The sequence below is a fragment of the Poecilia reticulata genome, chromosome 8 (genome assembly GCF_904066995.2).
Source record: "Poecilia reticulata chromosome 8, P_reticulata-male-v2, whole genome shotgun sequence".
Classification (NCBI taxonomy): domain Eukaryota; kingdom Metazoa; phylum Chordata; class Actinopteri; order Cyprinodontiformes; family Poeciliidae; genus Poecilia; species Poecilia reticulata.
Window position 1 is genome coordinate 16872599 of NC_088837.1, and position 22493 is coordinate 16895091.

The following is a 22493-nucleotide window of genomic DNA, read 5'->3' on the forward strand; positions in this document are numbered from 1 at the left end:
TATTCATATAGAAAAATATAGCTTAGTTAGCAGCCATAACCTGAGGTGTTTAATCGTTTCTACTGCTTGTTCTATGCAGGATTCAATTTCCATGAACAAAGTAAATGCAAACTAATCAATAAACAGAGCAATTGGTACATATTTCCCCACTATTGTCCCCATAAATTTAGTTTGACTCCTAGTAGACTTACATATACACATATATATTATCTCTCTTGATTGTTTAATATTAGTTTACCCAAACAATGCAGTTTCTTTAGTGGCCACCTCTCCTTTCTTAAGTAAGGTTGTACACAAAATGTCTCCTAACGTACTCACAAAAGGGCCGAGAGAAACCTGGCGCGGGCGCTCGCTCCCGTCCAGGACAGCAAATTCCACCTTAAAAGCGGCCTCTGGAGTGAAACTTTTCGCTCCAACTCAGTCAGTCCACCTTAAGCGCACACGCAAACGCAGGAGGCGTAGAGCGAGGTTTCCGCTTCTCAGTGGGGCTCGGACCGCGACTCACGAAAAATCGCCGTGTGTAACGTTCAAGCTTGACGCACTTAGGTAGAAGGGGAGAAAAAAAAGCGAGGAAAAAAAGATGTCCGAATCCAAGTACCGCGAGTGGATTTTGGATACTATCGACTCGCTGCGGTCTCGAAAAGCCCGGCCGGACTTGGAGAGGATTTGCCGAATGGTCCGGAGGCGACACGGGTCCGAGCCAGACCGAACCTGCGCGGAACTGGAGAAACTGATCCAGGAGCAAACCGTGCTCAAAGTTAACTACAAGGGCTCCATCTCCTACCGGAACGCCGCCAAGGTTCAGCGGCGGAGCAGAAAGAAAGACGATGTTTCGTTAGCCACGGCTGCGAGACGGAGCGCGATGGAAGAAGCCAGTCATTCCGACCTGAGCAACGGGGATAGCGCTTTCGGTGCCGTGGACCAGGACGAGGAGGATTTGGAGGTAAATGCAGACCCAATGCAGGGGGGAAGCCACGGTTAACGTGTTTACATGTCATTGTCATGTCACATCACACAAAACGTACAGGTGGAAGTTAAAACAGACATTGTGCAGTTGGGGGGTGAAAAAAATGGTGGAAAAGCTCCTCTTTTTGTTAGTAGAAGGGGAGTGGTGAGGGGAGTGATTTGCAAGTGCACCCAAAAAGTGCCGCAGACGGGGAGCGGCGGTTGGAGCTCGCTCGAGCGCTGCCGAGGTGGAGAAGAAAAGAAGGTGCGCGTGTAGCTTGTGCGAGCGTGCCACATTTCATGCTGCGCCGGTTGTTAAAGAAGCACGTTAGAACAACTGCGCAGACGGTTTAAAAACGGACAACAATCATAAAGTTCTCCCATTTGGTCCGCCCGCAACAATCCCAGCCTCCATTTACAGCAGGCGGGGGGACAGAGGGGGGGCAAAAGCGCTTTTCAAGCCACAAACTCGGCGTTGAGCGAAAGGGGGAGAAACGGGTTACAGTTAGACCGGAAGTGGACTGATGCAGCCTTCAAAATAATGGCTTTCAAATAGACTCTAACTGAATAGACTTTTATTTTTGAATTGTTTGGGCTAGAATTGCTTGTTATTGACTCACGCTTATCATATGGGAGTGGGTAAAGGTGGGGGAAAAAGTGTCGAACACCGCGGATGTAGGAGCCTGATCGGGGACGACGGGACGTTTGATCGTTGATTTCTTTTAATGTCTGGAAACGAGTTGAAACACCACCGATGGTGGATTGCACCATGTGGCCAAACATATTTTCGCGGTCGGTCGCCAGGGCTTGTGTTTATAAAACGATTAAATCCATAACTATGTGCAACAAAGTGACCAACAGAATATACGCTATGATAAATCATTATTTTGTAATTTGGTTGCATTTCTATTTCCCGTAACGGGATGGGGGATTTCTACACGGTGCATAAAGTCGAACCCCTAGATCCATTTTCGGACAGCCTCCCAAACCCGGTCACGTCCAAGACGTGCGTTGACTGTCGTTGTGGTTCCTTCCGTCCTGTGCATAATATGTTTTTATTCCCCTCTTCTTTTTTTTAAAATCTCTGACAACTACTTGCAGTATGACGTTTGAGTCAAATCAAAGCAAAGTCGCTTGACGCGCAGGAACCGGCGGCGGTAAACTAAAAGCGATCGCAAACTGTTTTCCTGGCGCTAGATGGCGGATGCGCCCATCCGATTTGGGTTAAGCCGAGATCAAAATTGACTTTGTTCTCTGAAAGACGTGTGTGTCGTTTAAAAAAAAAAAAAAAAAAAAAAAAAAAAAGAAGAAGAAGAAGCCGAATGCGGCTGGTCAGTGCGACCAGAAGGTTGCTGTTTGACAATCTTGCAATGCGGGGCTTGCGGATATAGATGCCTAGGTGTCCGATAACGGATTCATTTCTTCGCGCTGGCTCGTTTTTTACACTAAACTCTTGACCCGCTGCAAAGTCAAAGTGGGCTGGCGGTCGAGTCGTCTGCCGACGCTGATCGGAGAGCTTCGTTGAAAACCTCGCGTTTATTTCTATTGTGCGGATGTTTTGAGCCGCGACTGGGGAAAAGCCCTCAGACACAATGGCGAGGTATTTGCCGCGGCTCCCAACTCCATGCGCACTTTGGAGGAAATTTGAGAGAGGATAAGACGCCTCCCGTCGGCCCTTTTCGTGCTCCCCGTGTGTTATTAATTTTACCGCTCAACCAGGCCTCTAAAACAAAGAGGGGGGTTGCACGTCGAGCGAAGCGGCTGATTTGTGCGAGACATCCCAGTTCAGATCCCGAAATCGCGACGCTTTTGACGGCGCTTTTGAGTGAAAGTTGTGCAAAATGCGATCCTGTGGGGTGAATTCCACAGAAGCGGCTCTTTCCACAGGAGCGGGGCGGGCTTTAATTCGCTCTTGTGCACGACTGCTGGGTATAGGACACGCAGTCGCACACAAGGTAATTTTTTTTTTTTTTTTCCTCCCAGGGCGCCATCGAGGAAAAAAAAAAAACCTTCTCTTTGCCCGAGTACAAGTGATGAGCACAGATGGTAAAACTAGTTATCGTCCACCAGACTGCGTTGTCATCACGTTTTCACGGACGGTAACCCGTTTGCAATGACAGGACGCGCAGACTAGAGGCACTCAGAGGCAATCATTTACCAAATTGCAACATCAGTATGAGCATGTTGTTTTCATTTTTATGATGTGACACCAACATGCAGTCATTCCCGCTCAAGTGTCTTTGCACTTTTTAAAGTGTTTAAGTTTCAAAAAGGTTTGAATGGTGAATAATTGAGGATTCTAAATAAATAAAAATTGGAAATCTTACATGACTGTGTGTGGCAGGGTGACACCTCTATGGCTATGGACACAGACAGCAATCCTGATGAGGAAGGGGCAGAGGAGAGCCGTGATGGGCAGGACCGACCTTCTCCCAGCCCCCAGCGTGAAGGAGCCTCAGTGCAGTGTGCCCCCGTTCGGGCCGCCTCTGCTCCCTGCTCCCCCGCCGGCTCCCGGCCTGGCTCTGGCCCCAACTGCAGCGCTGGCTCTGCTCTGGACTGTGCCGCGTCCCAGAAGCCAGGCGAGAGGCCCAACTCCTTGCCCCCCTCCAGCCCCGCGGTCCTAACACACAATGAATGGGCTTATGATTCAGCTGTCAGCCCAGTGGAGCGCCAGCACCCAGGAATGCAGAAGGACAAAGGTATCCACACTGCTAGACACGGGATGGATGTGGGCTGCCGGTGTTTTTGTTTTTTTGGGGCACTCTAATATTGTTTTATGTGTGGGCTTACACTAAGCTTTGCAGTGGATTCCAAGCTGTGATGGTTTCAAGCAGCTATGATTAATTATTGGATATTTACAGCAGAAATGCAGTAAAGCCAGATGCAGAGCTGTGGGAGGAACTGATGCATTTGTGAGATCTTCACGCAGGTTAAGTTCTCTCACCAGTTATTTAGGATTCATTTAATCCGCTCTCTTGGCAGCATTGCTCTTTGCTACAGGTAATCTTTAGGGTAAAGTTGGTCCTTGTAGGATTGTGTTGGATGGGTGAACAGCTGCTTTCTAACCCTGTGTTTGCAGTAGAACCGAAGCCAGCGGACCACTCTGGAACGACGATCCCCAGCGCTTTAACCAACGGAAAGAAAGAAGCAGAAAGCAGGGAGGACAGCAGCAGCCTCTCATCTGACCAGTTGGTACCCGACTCTACAGCACGCCCGGTAACCGGCCTGCCATCCGCTCATTGCGTCAAACAGCATCTGCATTCTTCCAGCTGGGGTTTTACTTGACGCTTTCATTTTGAATTCATTCATTTCGGCCAACAGGATGAGGTCAGGAATGTCTCTGATGGAAGATTACAGACGGTGTCTCCGCCCCCTGAAAACGGTGAGTGTTAGTTTACCAGTTAATCGTTTGTTTCATGCGTGTGCTTTTTGTTTGTTTGTCTTTTAAGAAATTATTTTTTCTCTGTACAGCTCACTAACTTGGAAAGTGATTTCATAATAAAATGTCAATTTTGATAAAGGTCTGCATTTAAAATCTATCTCTGGTTGTCATTTGTTTTTTGTTTGCCTGGAGGCTTGTTCAAGATTTTTTGAGTTCTTTGCAAGCTTGTCCTGCTACTTTCCATCCAGATGGTCTTTGTTTAGACCAAGTTATTTTTCTCTTCTTTGCTACTGACATGCTCCACGTTTCCTAACAGTTTACAGTTTTTGGTAAAGGAAATTCTGCTTTATCATTTAAAACCTGTGAAGTGAGTTTTCTTACTAGTTTTTATTGGGACATTTGTGGACAAGCGACATGTTAGAAATGGACAGCACCTCGTCATTTCTACCACCACAGACACCACGCCTCTATCTTAAAGCTTCTGTTGTTTGCCCAGTAGGAGCGTCCCGCTGAAAGATGCTTATGGATCCCTGTCATGTGTTTCATGCATGCCAAGCAGCATGAAGCCCATCATCGGTGTTGTTCAAACAGACAGGCCCAGTTAGGAGCTGCATCATTCACCAAGCCCTCTCTGTACTGAACCGTGAACCATCTCTAATAGAAAAACACATCATACCATGACAGCAGAGGCTTCTGTACAGAAAACTAGATGCAAGGAAAAAAAAAGAAAAAAACATCTTTTCTAGTTAACGTTTCATCTCACAAATGAATATCATTACATATTGTAGAATAGATTCGTTCTCCTGGAAAATATTCATATCAAACAGAAGTGATTTGTCTTCAGATGACCAAACTGGCACATATATAAGAATAGCGAACAAGTTCCAGTTTCATAGAATAGTGAAGCTTGTTTTTGTTTACAGGTACGCTTAAGAAGCTCGAGCCGCCCTACACAGCGGCTGACGGCGGTCTCATCAATGGCGGAACAGGTGATGAAGTGTGAGTATCCTGCTGCTACTCTAAATCTATTGATACATTATTCGGTCACTCATGATAAGCTAACTTACTACAAAATCTTTAATTTTAGAATTTTCCACCTTTTAACAAGTAGGAAATATAAATTCCAGAATATACAAAAACTTTTGCGTTGCAGTATTATATCTTCTGGCATTTAACAGATAAACTTCCATTTCCAAAAATAAGCTTCTCAAACACTGAACAGGTTTCGGCTGTGCCAAAGGTATCCATTCTCCTTGAGGTTTTTTTTCCACATTGTCACAACCAAAACATCAACGGGTTTTTATGACGGACCAACGAACAGGAAAGCGTAGCTGTTAATTGGAAGAAAAATGATTTATGTTTAATGTTTTTCACTAGTATGAACCATAAGCGTGGCATCTATTCTTATGCGGCGCCCCAAGTGGCTGCTTTGTAAAACTTCCTTTCTCTGCAATTACAGCTGCAAGTCTCCTAGGGAGTGTCTCTACCAGATTTGCACATCTAAGAGAGAGACAATGTGTCTTTCTCTTGTAAATAGCCTGCAGCTCAATCAGATTAGATAGAAAATATCTTATCCCCCGCCCCCCAAAGCCTCGCCGCTGATTCACTGTTACTTTGACTGAGCCATTCCAGCACATGACTACGATTTCACCTCAATGTGTCAATCACTGTTGAGGGCATATGTTTTTTGCAGAATCTAACAGGTTTTCCCTTTATGATTGCCTTGTATTTATCTCATTCATCTTTCCATAAACTCTGACCATCTCGACAGCATGCCACCGCCAAGGGACTGCGGTGTTTGAAGAAGTGCTACTTTTCCAACACACGTGATTATTAGCGTTGAAGTTTGTGGCTGCGTTGTGACAAAATGTGGGGATAGATTAAGAAGAATGAATCCTTGTGCTGCGCTCCGTATTTAAAATCGAACAAAGTCACCATAATTTCACGTTTTGCTTCACCTAACACACAGAGCTCTGGGTTTAAAGCTTTCGCCTTCAACATCGTGGTGTTTCAGTTACCGCCTGAAGACCTTGAAGACTCAGGCTTATCCAGAGTTGTTGGGTAATGGGTGGCTGCCTCAAGATGTAAAGCTAGTTTCCCTCTAATGGAGACGCAGTTCCGTAAACATCCTCTTTCATGTGTTAATGTGTCTTTCAATGAGGCATTGTTACGCCCACTGACATCACCTCACAGAGCAGCTTTGTGTTAATGAGAAACAAGCCCTTGAAGACTTTATTTTTATGATTATGAATAAAAACAAACTAATAAACTTGTCATTTGCACAAACTACCACAAGGAAAGCTTGAAAAAGCAACTCAAAGTGAAGTTTTGAGTGATTAATGTTGAAGTTGTTTGTGTCCCATCTTTCTGCAGCTCGGTGAAACTGGAGAAGATGAACCAGAACTTGTTGCAGTGGACTGTGGCAGATGTGGCCAGTTACTTTTCAGCGGCAGGCTTCCCAGAGCAGGCCGTTGCTTTCCGAACACAGGTTGGTTCAGTTCAGGGCGCAAAAAGACCGTAACTTCCCATCATCCGGTAACACCGAGGTAGAATATTTTTCACGCGTTTCGGTTTTCCCTCAACAGGAAATCGACGGGAAGTCTCTCCTCCTGATGCAGCGCAGCGACGTCCTGACGGGCCTGTCCATCCGACTCGGCCCGGCCCTCAAAATCTACGAGCGCCACGTCAAAGTGCTGCAGAGGACCCACTTCCTGGAATGCGACGATATCTAAAGGGACGATCGGCACGACAGACGATGCTGTATGAACTAAACCATGCATGCAGTCCCTCTACCATCTGGACCCTACTGCCCGCCTTCATATATATAAGTAGAAGGTGCGTGGAGTGGGACAGGCTGCGGTGGAATTCGGCTTCACTGTGAGAACGACCAGAAACTGAAAGACAGTCATCCTACCTCTCATTGTGGTCTTTGGTTTTTCAAACAGTTTTCATTTCACCCCTGTGGCCCCTTTGGAGACAAAAGACAGCTGCAGGCAAAAATCTGTTTTAAGCGGAGCAGCGCTGACCTTTCTGCAAGAACGAAACTTTTTGGGTAGCAGACGGTAAACAGAGCTGCACCAGGCGGACATGGCTGAGTTGTGGCGCGTTGCTGCCACAGGTTGGGGCGTCTTCCCATCAACTTTCTGTACGATTTAAAACTGAAGGTCACAAAGAACATTAAGCACACCAGCCGTCGCTATGTGATGAGATCTAAGCGTCAAAGTCGATGTGTCTGCGTTAAAAGTTAGTCTCATCCCTGACTTCCCATTCCACCAGTAGCTGCTGCAGTGGATTATTGCCTCTGTCTCTGCCACACTGAGATATAACCCTTAATGTGTTTTTACTATCTGTTCAGTCTTAGTTATAAATGATTGTGGTCTATCGATACAGATTGACTTGGGGGAGAGAGGGGGGAAATAATCCCAGGTGTTAAGTGACCATAAAATATGCAGCCCAATATAATGTGCTCTTACATTCAAGCAAAACAAAGTAATAATGTTGCAAGAACCGCTGCTCTTGCTGGTTGTGTAGTTTGAGATTCAACAGAGCTGCTAAGCGACTGTTTACGGATAACTTTAAGAAATGCAATATTTTATGTTGTTTGTTTACAATTGGTCTGTCCTGGCGTTGTGTTTTTATGGCCAGTTGAACTGTGTAACATTCCATATTATGTAGTCTTCATCTCAAGTGTAACCCACCTCCCCTTTTTATCTGTAATATGAAACAATTCTTCCAGAGTTGGAAAATAAAGCTCATCTCTCTCAGTTGGTTGATTTTTGGTTTGTTTATTTACTTAGAACCTCTCTGGGGGGGGGAAGCAATTCCATTGCATCAATTAGGAAAATGCTCCAAACTTTGAAAACAAACATTTTGCTTGAACAAATTTCTGCTCTTTTTTTTTCTCTGAAAAATATTGGAAAGTTTGCATCAGGGAAGTATCAGTCTAACATTTAGTCACGTTAGCAGCTCCAGGCTGCCATCGGTTAAACTAACAAAATTAGTAACTTCATTTCCCACCCTAAGGGGAAGTGTCCTATTTTTTATTTATTTATTTAGACAGTAGCATGAAAAAGTGCTTGTCCCCTTTCTTTCTTTCTTTGTTTCTTTCTTTCTTTCAAGTTCAGTGTTTTCAGATTTGAAACAATGAAGAGTAATAAACATTCAAAATTAAAAATCAAGAAGGGGTCACTCAGTTTTCCACACATCTCTCTCTATAAACATAAATATATTTGGAGCAATTTGTAATGGGCATCTTAAAACTTAAAGTAGCAAAATACAAAATGACATTTCACTAAATTACACACTTTATAGTAAGACTTTACTGCAATTTGCTGCCTTTATTTGCCCATAAAAGTCCAACAGCCAGAGGGAAAAAAATGACCAATACGCATTACAGTGCATCTCCTTAAATTAGAACACTATTAAAAAGCTTAGTTTGCTAAATGTGTTCAAAAAGTAAAACTAAAGTTCATATCTGTCACAGATAAATGTATCTCAACTCCTTACTTTGACTCATACTGTGTGAAAAGCCAAACTTCACTGCCTAAGCAAATTAAAATACAGTGGATTGATGGTCACTGGAGGGTAAGCAAAAGAAGCCGGCCATTCAGTGTGCTCTATCCAAGCATATAGTGGGAAAGTTGAGCGAAAGGAAAAAGTGTGCTGGAAAAATATGCACAAGCAACAATGATAGAGGCATTTTTGATTAACCTTTTTTTTTTTTTTTTGGACTGTTTAAGGCCATGGGGGAGATTTGCTGCAGCTGGAGTCGGTGCCACACACACAGACGTCTCATGGACGTGAGCTACAGTTGTTGAATTCGTTGTGTTAAGCCACTCCTGAGCCATTTGAGGTCCAATGTGATGTTTTCACACCAAGTGATGATTTTTAGAGCCGTGTCATCTGCTGATGTTGGTCCACTGTTTTCTCAAGTCCACAGTCAGAGCTGCACAAACCTATATTCGAGTGTTTGGATTGGATTTCTGAAACACATGAGCTCTTTTGTGGTATTCTAGTTTATGGAGATGCACCTGTACACCCCTAACCTCATGGATGTGCGCGGGAATGACGGTTCTCCTCGCCAGACTCTATTACAGGATGAAGGGCAGTATGGATGAGCGGAGGGTGGGATAATCTCTAAACTCCTTTAAGTAGCTGCGATGTTTGCCTTTAGCCCACACGGCCATCTGGACGAAGGCCACGATGGTGAAGAACGCCACGGGCACACACTGGGTCATCACCGTGAAGCCAATCCAGGATCCCAGCTGCGAGTGAGAGGTTTACACACACAGATGGGTTAGTACTAACAGAGCATGTTATGCGTTTTACCAGTAGGTGGCAGCAACAGCACAGATAACTATCTCATTCCCTTTCGTGTTAAAATTAGCTAACTAGCTCTTTTTAAAGTACGTGTTGTGAGATAAATTGCTCTTAAAATTGTCCCCCACATCTTTAACATTCAACTATGTAAAAAAAACATTTTCCACTCAATGTAAATTCTCTGAAATAAAGCACATTTCTCAAAGCGACAACGTAAAAATATTGATAAACGTAGCTCCTTGCCTCATATGTGTAGTTGGGACACGAGACTAGCCAAAAAATCCACGTGAAGGGATTTTTTGTTGGATAAGGTATTTTCTTGACTTTTGAGCCTGAAACAATGAGAACATTTCTGATTAGTTTGAGAAAAACCAAAAATAAACAGAATAAAGAAAGGGGTATTTATAAATATTTGCACACAAAAAAAATTATTACCTTGAGCTTTGAGGTTACGCAGTGCGATGTGGATTGAAAAATTTCCTACTTGGCAGAACTTTAGTCGTAGAGAAATCATATGATGAGATTAAAATAAAGCTCCAATTCAACTGATTTAACATTTGCAGGAAATCAAAACCAAAACTTACCAGGAAAATGTAAAGCCCAGCGTTCACCTGCTGCTGCCCGTAATCTAGAAGTGTTTTAAAGAGAAACGACCAAAGATATTAACTCTGCTTGATATGGAAAAGCAAATACTGCAGTGGTCAGCTCTTACAGGGTGTAGTGTAGAGTGGATGGTTGATGTAATATGCCATCCAAGCCGCAGAGCACCAGTAATAGCCACAGTTCTGGAAGAGAAAGTAAGCTTTATTTATAGAGTCCATTTCATAAAAAGACATTTTTAATAACGCAATAAATGCAGACCATATAGCCAAGAATAAAGAGAATGAAATATATGCCCAAATATAATAAATGAGTATACCTAAGACTCTAAAACAGAGACATTTTGAATTAGCTTTTAAAGAAAGACGTTGCAATCGATGTGACTCTGCAAGTGAACAGGCCTGTAACGATCGAAAGAACCATGAGCTGAGTTTGAAATGACTCCAAAATTGAAAATGTAACTCTGGTCATGAGAAAACAGAAAACAAGCAAAACGGTCTGAGTCAAGCTGTAAGCTCACTTGAGCATAAAATAGCTTCACCTTAAATATGTTTCTGAGAGGCATGGTCCCATGGGAGATACGATGGACAAACAGAGTCTCCAAAACCCTCTTGATGTAGTGGAAGGAGTGACACATGCAGGCCAAGCTGCAACAGAACACACACACACACACACACACACACACACACACACACACACACACACACACACACACCCACACACACACACACACACACACACACACACACACACACACACACACACACACACACACACACACACACACATATAAATACAGTTGGTCATGATTTAATCTTTTAAATCAGGACTAAACATCATACCGGCACCTGAGTCGGGACTTGTCATGATGTTTGGGCAAAAGATTAAGATACTGCAAAAAAAGAACTAATTGAAACTTACTGTACAACCCAGTGCTTGCTGCTGGTGAAATCATACTTTGGAGAGTAAATGAAGGGAAGGCGGAAGTAGAACATTAGGTAAAGAATCAACGGACCAACACATTCGGCTAAAAACACCTGAAACGAGAAATCACACAGTTTAATAAATGCATATAGTGCTGGCCACATTTGATGATGCAAATGGGGAAAAATGTGTGGATATTTAGTTTTATTGCAGGAGCATATAGCACAAATGTTTTAGCCCAGTTATTCAGTAGGAAAAACAAAAACATCTGCTAGGAAATGGGTAGTTCCTCTAATAATATTTACATTTAATTGAAGATTTTTTTTGTTATTTATGCTTGGCTTTTTAAGCTGTCCATAATTTCCAGGAACTTCTAATTGATAATTCATATCTTTCTGTTTAAACAAAGTCTATTTCAGGTCGTTAGGCTGGATGTGGACTCATATTTACCTTTCTAACAGGCTCAGTGAGGGCAATAATAAGGGCTATGAAAAGAATATTCAAAGTTCACTGCAGTACAAAGTAGCATTTTGGGATCACTGTATCTGAATCATAACCACTAGGTAATATCAATGGTGAAAACCAGGATTTCTGGGAGGAACTTCAGGAAAAAAAAGAACTTCTTCTGCCCACTATCAAAAACATAAACATGTAGTTTGCTAAAAGCTACAGTGACTTTAACAGGAATATTTTTTTGGGTTAGATGCTTTTCAGACATAAACCTCCAGATAGGTTTGAAGCAACAACAGGGTAAATATATGGAAACTATACTGCTAACATGAAACTAGGTCATTGCTGAATCTTTTTGTTTGATCAAAAACACTCCACCAAATTAACACCAAAATGGTTCAAAAGATTCAAAACTCAACCTCTGTTCACAGCCATCTGACTCCCATCGACTCTTACAGTAAACCTGCCCAGCACTGTATGAAACGTAGTCACCAGGAAACCTTAAATACCGGATATCTGAAAGGAATGTTGGCGGTGTAAAATATCTGCCAAAAGGAGACCTAACATGTAACCGACACCAGCGAAGGCCTTGGCTTCTCCAGGAGCTCGTTTTACCGTGGCACCTCAGCGCAGAAGCAGTTGCCCTACTTTCTCCGAGCTGTCACATTTAATGCAAAATAATACACCTATAAAGCAAATCTTACAACTTGTAACGCTTATGCGATCAAGCGGAGCATCTCAGCTGACAGTGAAAACAGATTCCTGAGTCAGCACCTACAGGAGGAGCCTCGGCTCAGGTTGCCTGACCGGTAGCACCTGGTGGTTTCGGCTGGGGCAAGTCGGGGGCGTGGGGGGGTGAAAGAACAGTGTAGGTAAGGGTGAATAATGAGGCACAGTAAAAGGCAAGTGAGAGGTCAGAGGGATAAACACCTTCGGCAGAAATGGGGCCATGAGATTATATGTCCTGCTGGAGAGGACACGCAGTGCATGGGGTGGGAGGGGGCGTGAACGACAGCAAATCACCTCTATCTGTCACTTCAGACTGGTATTTATGCTCAGGAGGTACTGAGGGTGTCGGTTTATATTTAAAGCACATGAATGTTAGGGAACTACCGAAGCGGATTCAACGCTTTGAAAAACGAGGTGAAAATCTCTCTCTTTAGGTTCTGGCTTTCAGTTATGTGCAACACTTCAATAGGCAGACATGACGATGGAAAAAAGCTATTGAGAAACAGATTAGATAGGAGATCTTGCGTACTGGAAAAAACAAATATCAAATTAAGAGAAGAAAAAAGCTCTTTCAGTCGAGCAAAAGCAAGTTTAAACTTTTTGGACACCTAACACAATGCAGAGTGGCTATGATTAACATTTCCCGGTGAAATAGTCAAAAACATTGAGTGTATTTGTGTGGCCTTACTGTTCCCCATGTGAGCTGGGGTCCCAGGTCACTGAAATAAAAGCTGGCTGTGGTTCCCACAGGTAGCGTTTGGAGAACTTCCTCGTCCCTGAGACACTTGGCCTCTGAAACAGTTGATAATCAGACAATACTGTATATCATTAAACTATCCAAATCATCTCCAGCCAGTGACTGTGCATTCATGAGAGAACAGGATGAAAAGCATGCAGATGTACTTGGATCCAAACGCAGAGACTGTCTGGCTGGATACCACTTTGGATCTGAGAAATAATAAAAAAAAACACAGTGTGGGCTTCACTCTTGGTATTCTAAATATTAAAAGAAATATATATATATAAAAAAATGTTTATACCCCGATTTGGCTACGAGCATAATTTCCAATAACCAACACTGTGAATGATAAACTTACACGATTTGTGAAACAAGGATTTAATATCCAAAACTGTGGCTGTTGGCTCCACCTAGAATGTGGAGATAAAGAACATGCATGCACGATCACTGTCACAGCGTACCTTTAAAATTCAACATAAATTACACTTGTTTTATACCTGTGGGCTTTTTTTCATTATCAGTACCCCACAGCATGTTTATGCAAGCATCTTATCATGTCTGTCTATCTTCATGACATGCAGCACAGGCATGTGCTGTAGCTGGAATAGATCATTCTTCAGGGATGAAAAGGGAATTCTCACCTCCTAAATGCAACGCTTGCTCAATAGACACATAACTGATAATGACACAGTCAGGTAACGAGTGGATTATTAGGGATTTACATTTGTATAATGACACTTGTGCTCAAACCTTTTCAGTTGAATTCAAAAGATTTGACTCATAAAGATGCAATGACAATCAGAATATCCCTAAACTTATTTACAGTCATTAGATGAGTAGCTCATAAGAACATGGTCACTAATTGAGTAATGATTCAAAAATATCTGACCTGGAAAGATTTATAGCTGCAGTGAGAATCAGAATATCCCTGAACTTATTAAGAACACAGAACGTGAGACTCACCTTGTCCAGCAACAGCAGCTTCTCTTTAGTCTTACAGTCCAAGATCTCCACCTCAAAATAAACAATCCTTTTAGCCTTCTTGGGCGCTTTTGGCTTTGGCTTGGGTGTAGGCTTCTTTTCAGCTTCTGCTCCATTTTGGCTTTTTGCTTCTAAGGCTAGAATATCCATGGTGTTTGAGCCAAAACTTCAAAAATGCAGTGAAGAAAATTGTGACGTCCTAGTTACACTAAAAAGTAAAAAGTTTCCAGGCTACAGTTTGTCTTGCAAAATCTTAGGATCCAAACTGAAGCTGTCTCAATGCGGAAAAGACATTAAAATAAAAAGCCTCTTCCAGAGTTCAGAAAGGAGATGGAGTTTAGATGGAAAAAGAAGAGCTGGTTTGAGACTATGAGACAGACCTGCTCAGTACCTGAACAGCAGCCTCATGGACATCCACAGTCCTTGCATGAAACAAAACGCACCGAAGACGAAACTGGAGAGCTCCAAGACATAATCCATAGCGCACCATTTGCAAGGCTAAATATAAGTCGCCCGTTTCGCTCAGCACTGGCTTGGTAACCTCAGGAAGCCGCATGAAGCTCCACTCAGTGACACATACCAATACGCCCTCATTAGACTTGTAAAACACATATCCTGTCTGTTTTGCTGCACACTTGGTTGCAAAATCTCCATCTGCCAACACATGATGACCCCTTCCTCCTCCCCCCCCCCCACACACACACACACACACCCTGAGACCACCCATGGAGCTGGCAATCTCTTCTCCTGAAACTCTGGAACAAAGACCACATGTTCATCTCTGGAGCTCTGTGTTAAATCATCTCTGAAAGCTTTGTGGTGGGAGGAGAGTGGAGAAAATGCTGATTGGGAGGAGATCAGAGATACCTTTCATCACACAGGGTCAGCGCATCAGCTCACATAGCCAGCTGCATATCTGTATTCTACTCTCTATTTATAACAGGCTCGAGCTGTACAACCAGGCAGTAAACAACAGTAGTATCCGCTCTCGTCGAGTCTCTGATGAGAAACATTCCTGTGTCACGCTTAATGGTCGGCAAAGACTAAAAGGAGCAAGAAATCTGAAGACTGGGTGAATATTATACGTTTTTGTGGCAGAGTGCTAACTAAAGGGGTTTTCTTGTTTTTTTTTTTATTCTTAATTTCTGTACTCAAGCAAATAAGTTTGAGTTATAGGTTGTTTTTAAATTAAAAGGAAACTTGAACACTGATTGAGAAAAAAAAGAAGCTAAATAAAAGCGGTATTCAGTGTCCTCTTTAAAAATAAATCTTAAATTGGCCATGAACTGAGTGCAGTTGGGTAACGAGCTTTAAGGTTTTTAAATGGGTGGTATTATGTAAAATTGACTTTTCAGGGCTTTATATCATTTTATAATGTTATTTCCTTATCAAACACCCAACTGGGGTGTTGCTTTGATTCTTTTAAACACCTTTAAGAAATCCTTGACTCTCCTGTGGCAATCACCCCACTCTGCTCCTCCAGACTAGCAGCAGCAGCAGTTAGCAAACACCTGGTGGAACTATGCGACTGCTGAGAAGTATTTCTAAGTCCAAAACTTAGAAATACTGTATGAAATACTGTATGAAACCTTTCATACAGTGGTGAAAGGGAGGAGCATTGTTGTGATGAAGTGCTGATGGTAGCGACAGAGGCCCAATTTCAAGGCATCAAAACGCACAGTCAACTTTCTTTACAGTAAGTCAGGTTTGACATATACAGCATTTTTATAGGCGGGATTATGTTCCTGAGAAATACATAATCCCGCCTCTTTAAAAATTGATACACTGTGTTATTTCTCCAGCTTAAGAAAACTTTAAAGGGAAGAGGTCGTGGTGACACATTACAATGTAAGGTAGTATGATGTCAGAGTTGTAAGACTGCAAATTTTAGATGTATCTCTGCTTCAACACACCTGAATCAAACTATGCGGTCAGTAGCAGGACTGGAGAACGTGACAGCAGACGGAGGAAGTAATTCAGCCTTTTGACTCAGCCACACGTGTCTCACCAGAGACTCTTGTATGAACTTGCCAACAGTGAGCTCATTGTTGTGTACAGAACCACAAGCCACACATATTGTACCATTAAATTTTAACAAGGTTGACAGGATCTCGTCGTAAGTACGTACTTTATTGTGCTACAACGTTCACACATTGAAAACGGGGCCAAAGTTTGAGGGTTTTTTTCTGCATATCACAGTGTTGACTATTAAACTTGTGTAAAATAGTGTATTGCAGGACAGTTGGCATATATAAGGAGAAAGGACACACTGGATAGCATTGCAATGTTAGCATGTACTTGACTAAATCACATAGAACTGGATATAATGAGAAATTGTCAAATCTATCCATTCTCAGTTAGTCTGTATAGTTCCATTTATCACGCTGAGGCATATTGCATTTTCTCTGAAGCATTGCATCTACGCCAGGGAAGACAAACATGTGTCTCAAATATTTTCAGCTTGGGGATAATCACTGTAGAATATCCCTGACTGCTTGGAAAGTGCCTGACAACGGTTCCCATATTGACGGGCAGCAACAATTGCTTCAGTAAGGTCATTGCTGACGTCCGTTCTTGGCATTGTGGCAACAAGCACCTCAGCTGGATGCTCAGGACGGTCAAGCTGCCAACTCTCCTGTTTGAGGTGGTCACACTTCCTGGTATTCAATCCATCAAATGTATTTGGTTGGCAGCACTGACAGGTACTCTCTCCTCTTGAATTCTATGAAAAGGTTTTAGTTATTTTTTCTCTCTCTTTACTTAGTTTCAGCTCCTTCCGTTTTGTCTAAATTTTGTTTGCTCTTTTATTCTTCTATTTTTGTCACACTTAAATGTTTCATATCGTCTGGATAACCTAAGCAAGTGAAAACATAAGTTTTCAAATGGAGAGTTCATTGATAAAGGGGAAAGCTATCCAAATCAACCTGAACCTATAAAAACAAACAAACAAACAAAAAACTGACCACTAAATACTAAAACTAACAATTGACATTTAACATTGTTGTGGAGGAATTTTGGTCTATTGTTCTTCACAAAGTTGTTTTATTTTTTAACACGCGAAAAGATGTCTGAGCATGAATAGCCTGTTTTAGGGCGTGATTCAGCCTCTCTGCGGTATTTGTCTAGGCCACTCCAACACCGTCAACTAGTCACTGCATTAGAGGTATTCAGAAGTGGACTGGCTGGTGTCGTCACAAACTGAGCGCCTGACACTCTCCTTCAGGATTTTCTTGTAGTGTGCAGAATTCATGGTATCATCAAATATGGCAAGTTGTAGAGACCTTAAGAAACAACGCAGTCTCACAACCATTATGCTATCACTACCATGTTTGACTGTTGGTATGAGGGTCTTTGTTCTGAATGTTTTATGTCAAATGTAACAAGACATTCACCCTGTAAAAAGTTACAGTTTGGTATCAACGTTCCCAAAAGTTTTTGGATAGATGGGCCTCAGTGTTCTTCTTGGATAACAGTAGTTCTTACTTTGGAACTTTTCATGGATGCCATGATTTTTTTGAACCCCCAGATGTTTTTTCCTCTTTTGTTTTTATTGTTGCATTATGAACACCTTAACTGAGGCAAGTGACGGCTGTGGCGCTGTAGATGCTGTTCTGGGTTCTTTTGTGATATCCTGGATGATTCCCTGATCTGCTCTTGAACTAATTTTGGAAACAGCGAGCTCAAGTCATGGCAGCCAATCTCTCCTGGGAATGTTCACCACTGTTCCATGTTTTCTCCATGAGGGGTGGATTGTTTTCTATGCTTTGCAAAAGCAACAACAACAAAAAATCGTGGTTATCACTGTCAAATAATGATTTAACAAGGGACAAGTACCAGGGTCAGGGATAGATTTCCTCCAGTAAAAAAATGTATTCTTGATTAGAAACCCGCACTATGCATTTTCTATTTACCCAGGTTTCATTTTTTTTCCTCTTTTTTTTTGAGGACCTGAAAAAAACCCCTTCATGATACATTTTGACAAATATATTGTAAAAATATAATTTTTGTGAAAATTTCTTGGATATTTCTTGGAAAAGATATCGCCTAAGTTACAATTTTTACGTTTGAGGAACGAATGTTTAAATGTCTAACATTTTTCTAAACAGGATTGATTTATTTTGAAGGGCACAAAAACGGAACCCCTCCTCTTCAGCAGACGCAACAAATAATGTTCTGAATTTACAACAAGGATTAAACAATAGGTCATTACCAAATTTCAAATCATAACATACTAGTTTCATTCATGGGAGTTCGGCTGGTTGCCTGGTTCAGTTTAAAAACAACGAAGTCCACCGACGCACCTTTTTATTTAGGTCAGGTGAAACCGGAAGTTGTTTGGAGGGAATCCTCTCGACCTACATTCGTCAGCTTCTTCCAGAAGTTTCTGTGCCCGGCTACTCTTCAGCGCGACGGCATCTCATCTCTAAGTACACTTTGTTCTTTACTTTTTTCATAAAAAAAAGCAAGACAAACAAGCGGAACCTTTTTCGTCTGCTTTTCCGCGCAAAATCGAAAGTTTTCCTCTGACTGTCACGGCCACGCTGACAGTTTTTGTCCGCCGGAGGTCACACCAGCTGCGGCGTGGGCAAAGCAAGTTGAGCCGCCGCACACATGACCACCTGGATGTCCCCGCTGGCTGTGCTTTCATAACGGGGGTGGGGGAAACTGGAGCTGGCCGTTCAGTGTGATGGGTAAAGATTATTACAATGTGCTGGGAATAGCCAGAGGTGCGTCCGACGACGAGATCAAAAAGGCGTACAGAAAACAGGCTCTGCGCTTCCATCCGGACAAAAACAAGTCACCCGGAGCCGAAGACAAATTCAAGGAGGTTGCTGAAGCTTATGATGTCCTCAGTGACGCTAAGAAAAGAGACATTTACGATCGTTTAGGAGAAGAAGGTACCTGAACTCTCTCACACAAGTTGCATGCTTGCTTTGTAGTTTTCACCACTTTTACCCTGATGCTAGCATAATTTCGTCCTCAGATGGTTAATGCATAATTGCAATCGGTGCATTATTTGCAATAGAGTGAGGTTTCCTGCAGCTTTCTGCATTAGCTGTCACACTATGTAAAGGTCTGTGTGCACAATGGATGCAGCTGGAGAACCTGCTGGAAACCAAAGGCTCTGTCCTCTTCTCCCATTCTGCTGTCTCACATTACAGTTCTGGATTAGCAAGTAGAAAGCACATTAACATATAAATGTTATTAGACGTTTATATGTTAATGCTTAGTTTTTTTGTTTTTGTGGTGTTGGTGCAGAGACGAACATGCTTAAATTTGTGGGCTTGGAACCGGAGCAGGTCCGATGTACAAGCGACTTTAGGGCCCAGGATTATGTAACTCTCGGCTGTCGAGACACTAGAGGGCGCTGTTTCTTCTGTAGCTTGTTCTAAAATCTCTGTTGACATAAACAGCTGTCAATTAAAGAGCTGCGGAAAAGAGCTTCTGGTGTTTTGGCACTGTTTAATTAAGTTGATGTTATTTGAGTAGGACGGTGTCAGTGAATTTGTGTTGCTGTGGGGGCTCAAATTCTACCCAAGGCCTCATGAAACTTTGCTCAGGCTCTGGCAAAACTTTACGTTTTTGTGCTAAGAAGCTGCATGTGAGTTATTTAAATGCTGCTTTCAAATCTAAAATGTAGATCCAACCATCGCTTGATTATATTTTCTTGACAGTGTCTTTGTCTGTCAAAATTTTAAAGAAATTAAATGAAGATTTTTTTTGAATCATTCCGAGGCAGATCTTATTTATTTATTTATTTTTGGTCATTTCTTCTTCCCATTGATGCAAACGTGCAAAAGCTTAAACCAGATCTTTGTTGCCTTGTTCCTGAACAGGACTAAAGGGTCCAGGAGACGGCAGAGAACACTGCGGCCCCACCTTCAACTACACCTTCAATGGAGACCCCCACGCCATATTCGCGGAGTTCTTCGGTGGGCGCAGCCCCTTCGACCACTTCTTCTCATCGTCCATCGACGGCGACGTCGACGACCCTTTCTCCCCGTTCGGCATGGGAGGAATGGGCGGCTTCCACAGGTCCTTCAAAACCCAGCCCGGCGGCCTGCACAGGCCGCACGAGAAGAGGCAGGACCCGCCCGTGGTGCACGAGCTGAACGTCAGCCTGGAGGAGGTTTTCACCGGCTGCACCAAAAAGATGAGGATTTCCCGCAAGAGAGTGAACCCCGACGGCTGCACCATGCGCAAAGAGGACAAGATTTTAACGGTCAATATCAAACGCGGGTGGAAAGAGGGGACGAAAATCACTTTCCCCAAGGAGGGCGACGAGACTCCGACCAACATTCCTGCCGACGTGGTTTTTGTGGTCAAGGACAAACCCCACCCTGTGTTCAGGAGAGACGGGTCAGATATAGTTTATCCTGCAAAAATCTCCCTCAGAGAGGTAAACAATCTGGTATATTTCCTTTGATTTATTGATAAAAGTTCAGAAAATGATGATAAATTCTTATTATTTCCCCTGCGTTTTTCCTCCAGGCGTTGTGCGGATGCACGGTCAAGGCGCCCACTCTGGACGGCCGCACCATCACTGTTCACTCCAGGGAAGTCGTGAAGCCCGGGATGAAGAAGCGCATCACGGGAGAGGGGCTTCCTCTGTCCAAGTGTCCCGACAAACGAGGCGACATGATCTTGGACTTCTCTGTTAAATTTCCCGAGAAACTGGGCGACAACACGCGAGACGCACTAGAGCAGATCCTCCCCATGTGACCAAAGCGTCTCCGTCGACACGTTCAACAGCGAGCCAACATTTCCAGTCGTGACGGCGTTGGCGTTCAGCGTCGGGTTTCGGCCTAAACGATTCAGGATCGGGTTTTATTCCAGCTGTGTTTCAGAACCAAATCTGGTTTGATGTGAAGGAAGAAAAATTAAATGTCTTTTAAAAAGTTTGCACGGCTGATTTTGCTTCACAGCAGACGTTTTGAAGTGATGTGCAGTCAGCTACTTAAGCGAAACCTCAGGTGCGTTGATGCAGGCTTGAGCGTAGCTGTACGCTAACAAACGACTCTGTCTAAAAACGCATATTTCCTATTTCATGTCGTGGGGAAAAATTCCACGACAACTCCATTGGGATCTTGTTGAACTGAAAAAGAGGGAAGAAAAAAAAGCCCACTGAAAGCCTTCTGAAGGCTTAAAATGTGAGTCGTGTGTTTTTAGTTATGATGCATGCAAACGATCCCAGTTGATTACAGACTGCTGAGCGGTGCAACACGGTGGGGAGTAACGAATCCTTTTGTGCGTGGGATGGAAATTTAGGGGAAGAAAAAAAATATCTTTATCAGATCGGTGAGCCTGATCGTTAAAGAAGTTACTTTGCTCCTCATGTTCGTTGTTTGTTTTGTGCCAAACAGCCGTCTCTGTGTAATTAAATTATATGTGCGTCTAAAGGTGTGAATCCTGCTGTCTTGCCTGATTGATGATTACATAAAACATTTGTTTTCTACCAAAATCACATATTTAGCACATGATTTTGTTTTTGCCAGGCGGAAAGAAACTTCAGTATCATTACTTTTGTTTCATTTCTACTCTGTACACTAACCTGCGTTTTGATTCCAAGCTGTTCGCTTCCTGGAAATGAGTAGTTCCGCGGCTCAGACTGATCACTGGGAGATTGTTTAATGCTTGAGTAGGGGGGGAAAAACATGACTTGAGGTTACAAAGTCTGGAAATATGTCAGTGCTGCATTTTTTCCCCCCTGCTTTTCTTGGAGCTTTAGGTTTCAGACACAAGACGGGTGGTTTAAACTTAGAGATGTGTCATCTCTGTGATGTTTTTTGTATGCAAAAAGCCTGTTTACTTTGTTCCTCCTTTAGGGGGAAACCATAGAGCGTTCATGTGTTGTTTATGCTTTACAGTCTGTGGCTGGGGGTTCAAAATCCTTTTATTTGTAACGAGAATGATTTTATCACAGGATATTTTTTTTTATCCTTTTTGATTTGACATTAAAGAAACTGTAAAGCACACCTGTAACAGTGTTTTATTTTAGTTTTTTTTTGTCTTGTATGAGAACTACAGAGCAGAATGTTTGTTTCAGTAAATAGTGATTTGTTTAAAAAAATTTCTCAATAGCAAATATTGGCAGAAAACCTAAGAGCTGTTTTAAAAAAAAAAAAAAAATTTTTTTTGTGCAATTAACTGAAGCCGAAGCTTAAATATAAGTACAGAAATTTGAGAAATGCTTTAGAAAGTCAATTTCTCTTGAAATCTGAACGTTACACAAGACCAATAGAAATCTATATTTGAGACAGACATGTTAAGACACTGCAGAATGATGCTAAAACTAACGGCAGCGTTTATTAGATGTAAATATTTTATCAGTAGATAAGAAACGGTGTGTGTTTAATACAATTTTTCTGAAATTTAAACCTAGAAATGGTAATAAAATTGTGCTTCTTTAAAAAAATCTATCAA

General features: G+C 42.5%; 3 protein-coding genes across 6 annotated transcripts; 2 read left to right on the top strand and 1 right to left on the bottom strand.

Annotated features, from left to right (window-relative positions):
- The first annotated feature begins 459 nt into the window (after nt 1-459).
- On the top strand, nt 460-8091 carry samd1a (sterile alpha motif domain containing 1a). 3 transcript variants are annotated; one of them, XM_017303559.2, is made up of 7 exons: nt 460-943; nt 3290-3644; nt 4028-4161; nt 4267-4327; nt 5251-5326; nt 6701-6815; nt 6913-8091. In XM_017303559.2, exons 1-7 carry the CDS (start codon nt 581-583, stop codon nt 7057-7059), a joined length of 1251 nt encoding a protein of 416 aa, XP_017159048.1. In that variant the 5' UTR covers nt 460-580; the 3' UTR covers nt 7060-8091. The 3 variants fall into 3 exon arrangements, with proteins under 3 accessions (XP_017159048.1, XP_008401541.1, XP_008401542.1); XM_008403319.3 differs by having other exon boundaries at nt 461-943; nt 4025-4161; XM_008403320.3 differs by lacking the exon at nt 460-943 and adding an exon at nt 2387-2900 and having other exon boundaries at nt 4025-4161.
- Nucleotides 8092-8096: 5 nt separating this feature from the next.
- Nucleotides 8097-14753, bottom strand: tecra (trans-2,3-enoyl-CoA reductase a). 2 transcript variants are annotated; one of them, XM_081610080.1, is made up of 12 exons: nt 14052-14166; nt 13586-13687; nt 13447-13498; nt 13253-13297; nt 13038-13141; nt 11168-11283; nt 10788-10893; nt 10359-10431; nt 10231-10274; nt 10082-10139; nt 9890-9978; nt 8097-9591 (listed from the first exon to the last, which is right to left on the bottom strand). In XM_081610080.1, the coding sequence occupies exons 2-12, from the start codon at nt 13601-13603 to the stop codon at nt 9418-9420; spliced, it is 879 nt and encodes a 292-aa protein (XP_081466206.1). In that variant the 5' UTR covers nt 13604-13687; nt 14052-14166; the 3' UTR covers nt 8097-9417. The 2 variants fall into 2 exon arrangements, with proteins under 2 accessions (XP_081466206.1, XP_081466205.1); XM_081610079.1 differs by lacking the exon at nt 13586-13687 and having other exon boundaries at nt 14052-14753.
- A 3538-nt stretch (nt 14754-18291) lies between these two features.
- LOC103468783 (dnaJ homolog subfamily B member 1-like) lies at nt 18292-22045 on the top strand. The gene is made up of 3 exons (XM_008416085.3): nt 18292-18967; nt 19907-20469; nt 20562-22045. The coding sequence occupies exons 1-3, from the start codon at nt 18757-18759 to the stop codon at nt 20790-20792; spliced, it is 1005 nt and encodes a 334-aa protein (XP_008414307.1). The 5' UTR covers nt 18292-18756; the 3' UTR covers nt 20793-22045.
- Nucleotides 22046-22493: the final 448 nt, after the last annotated feature.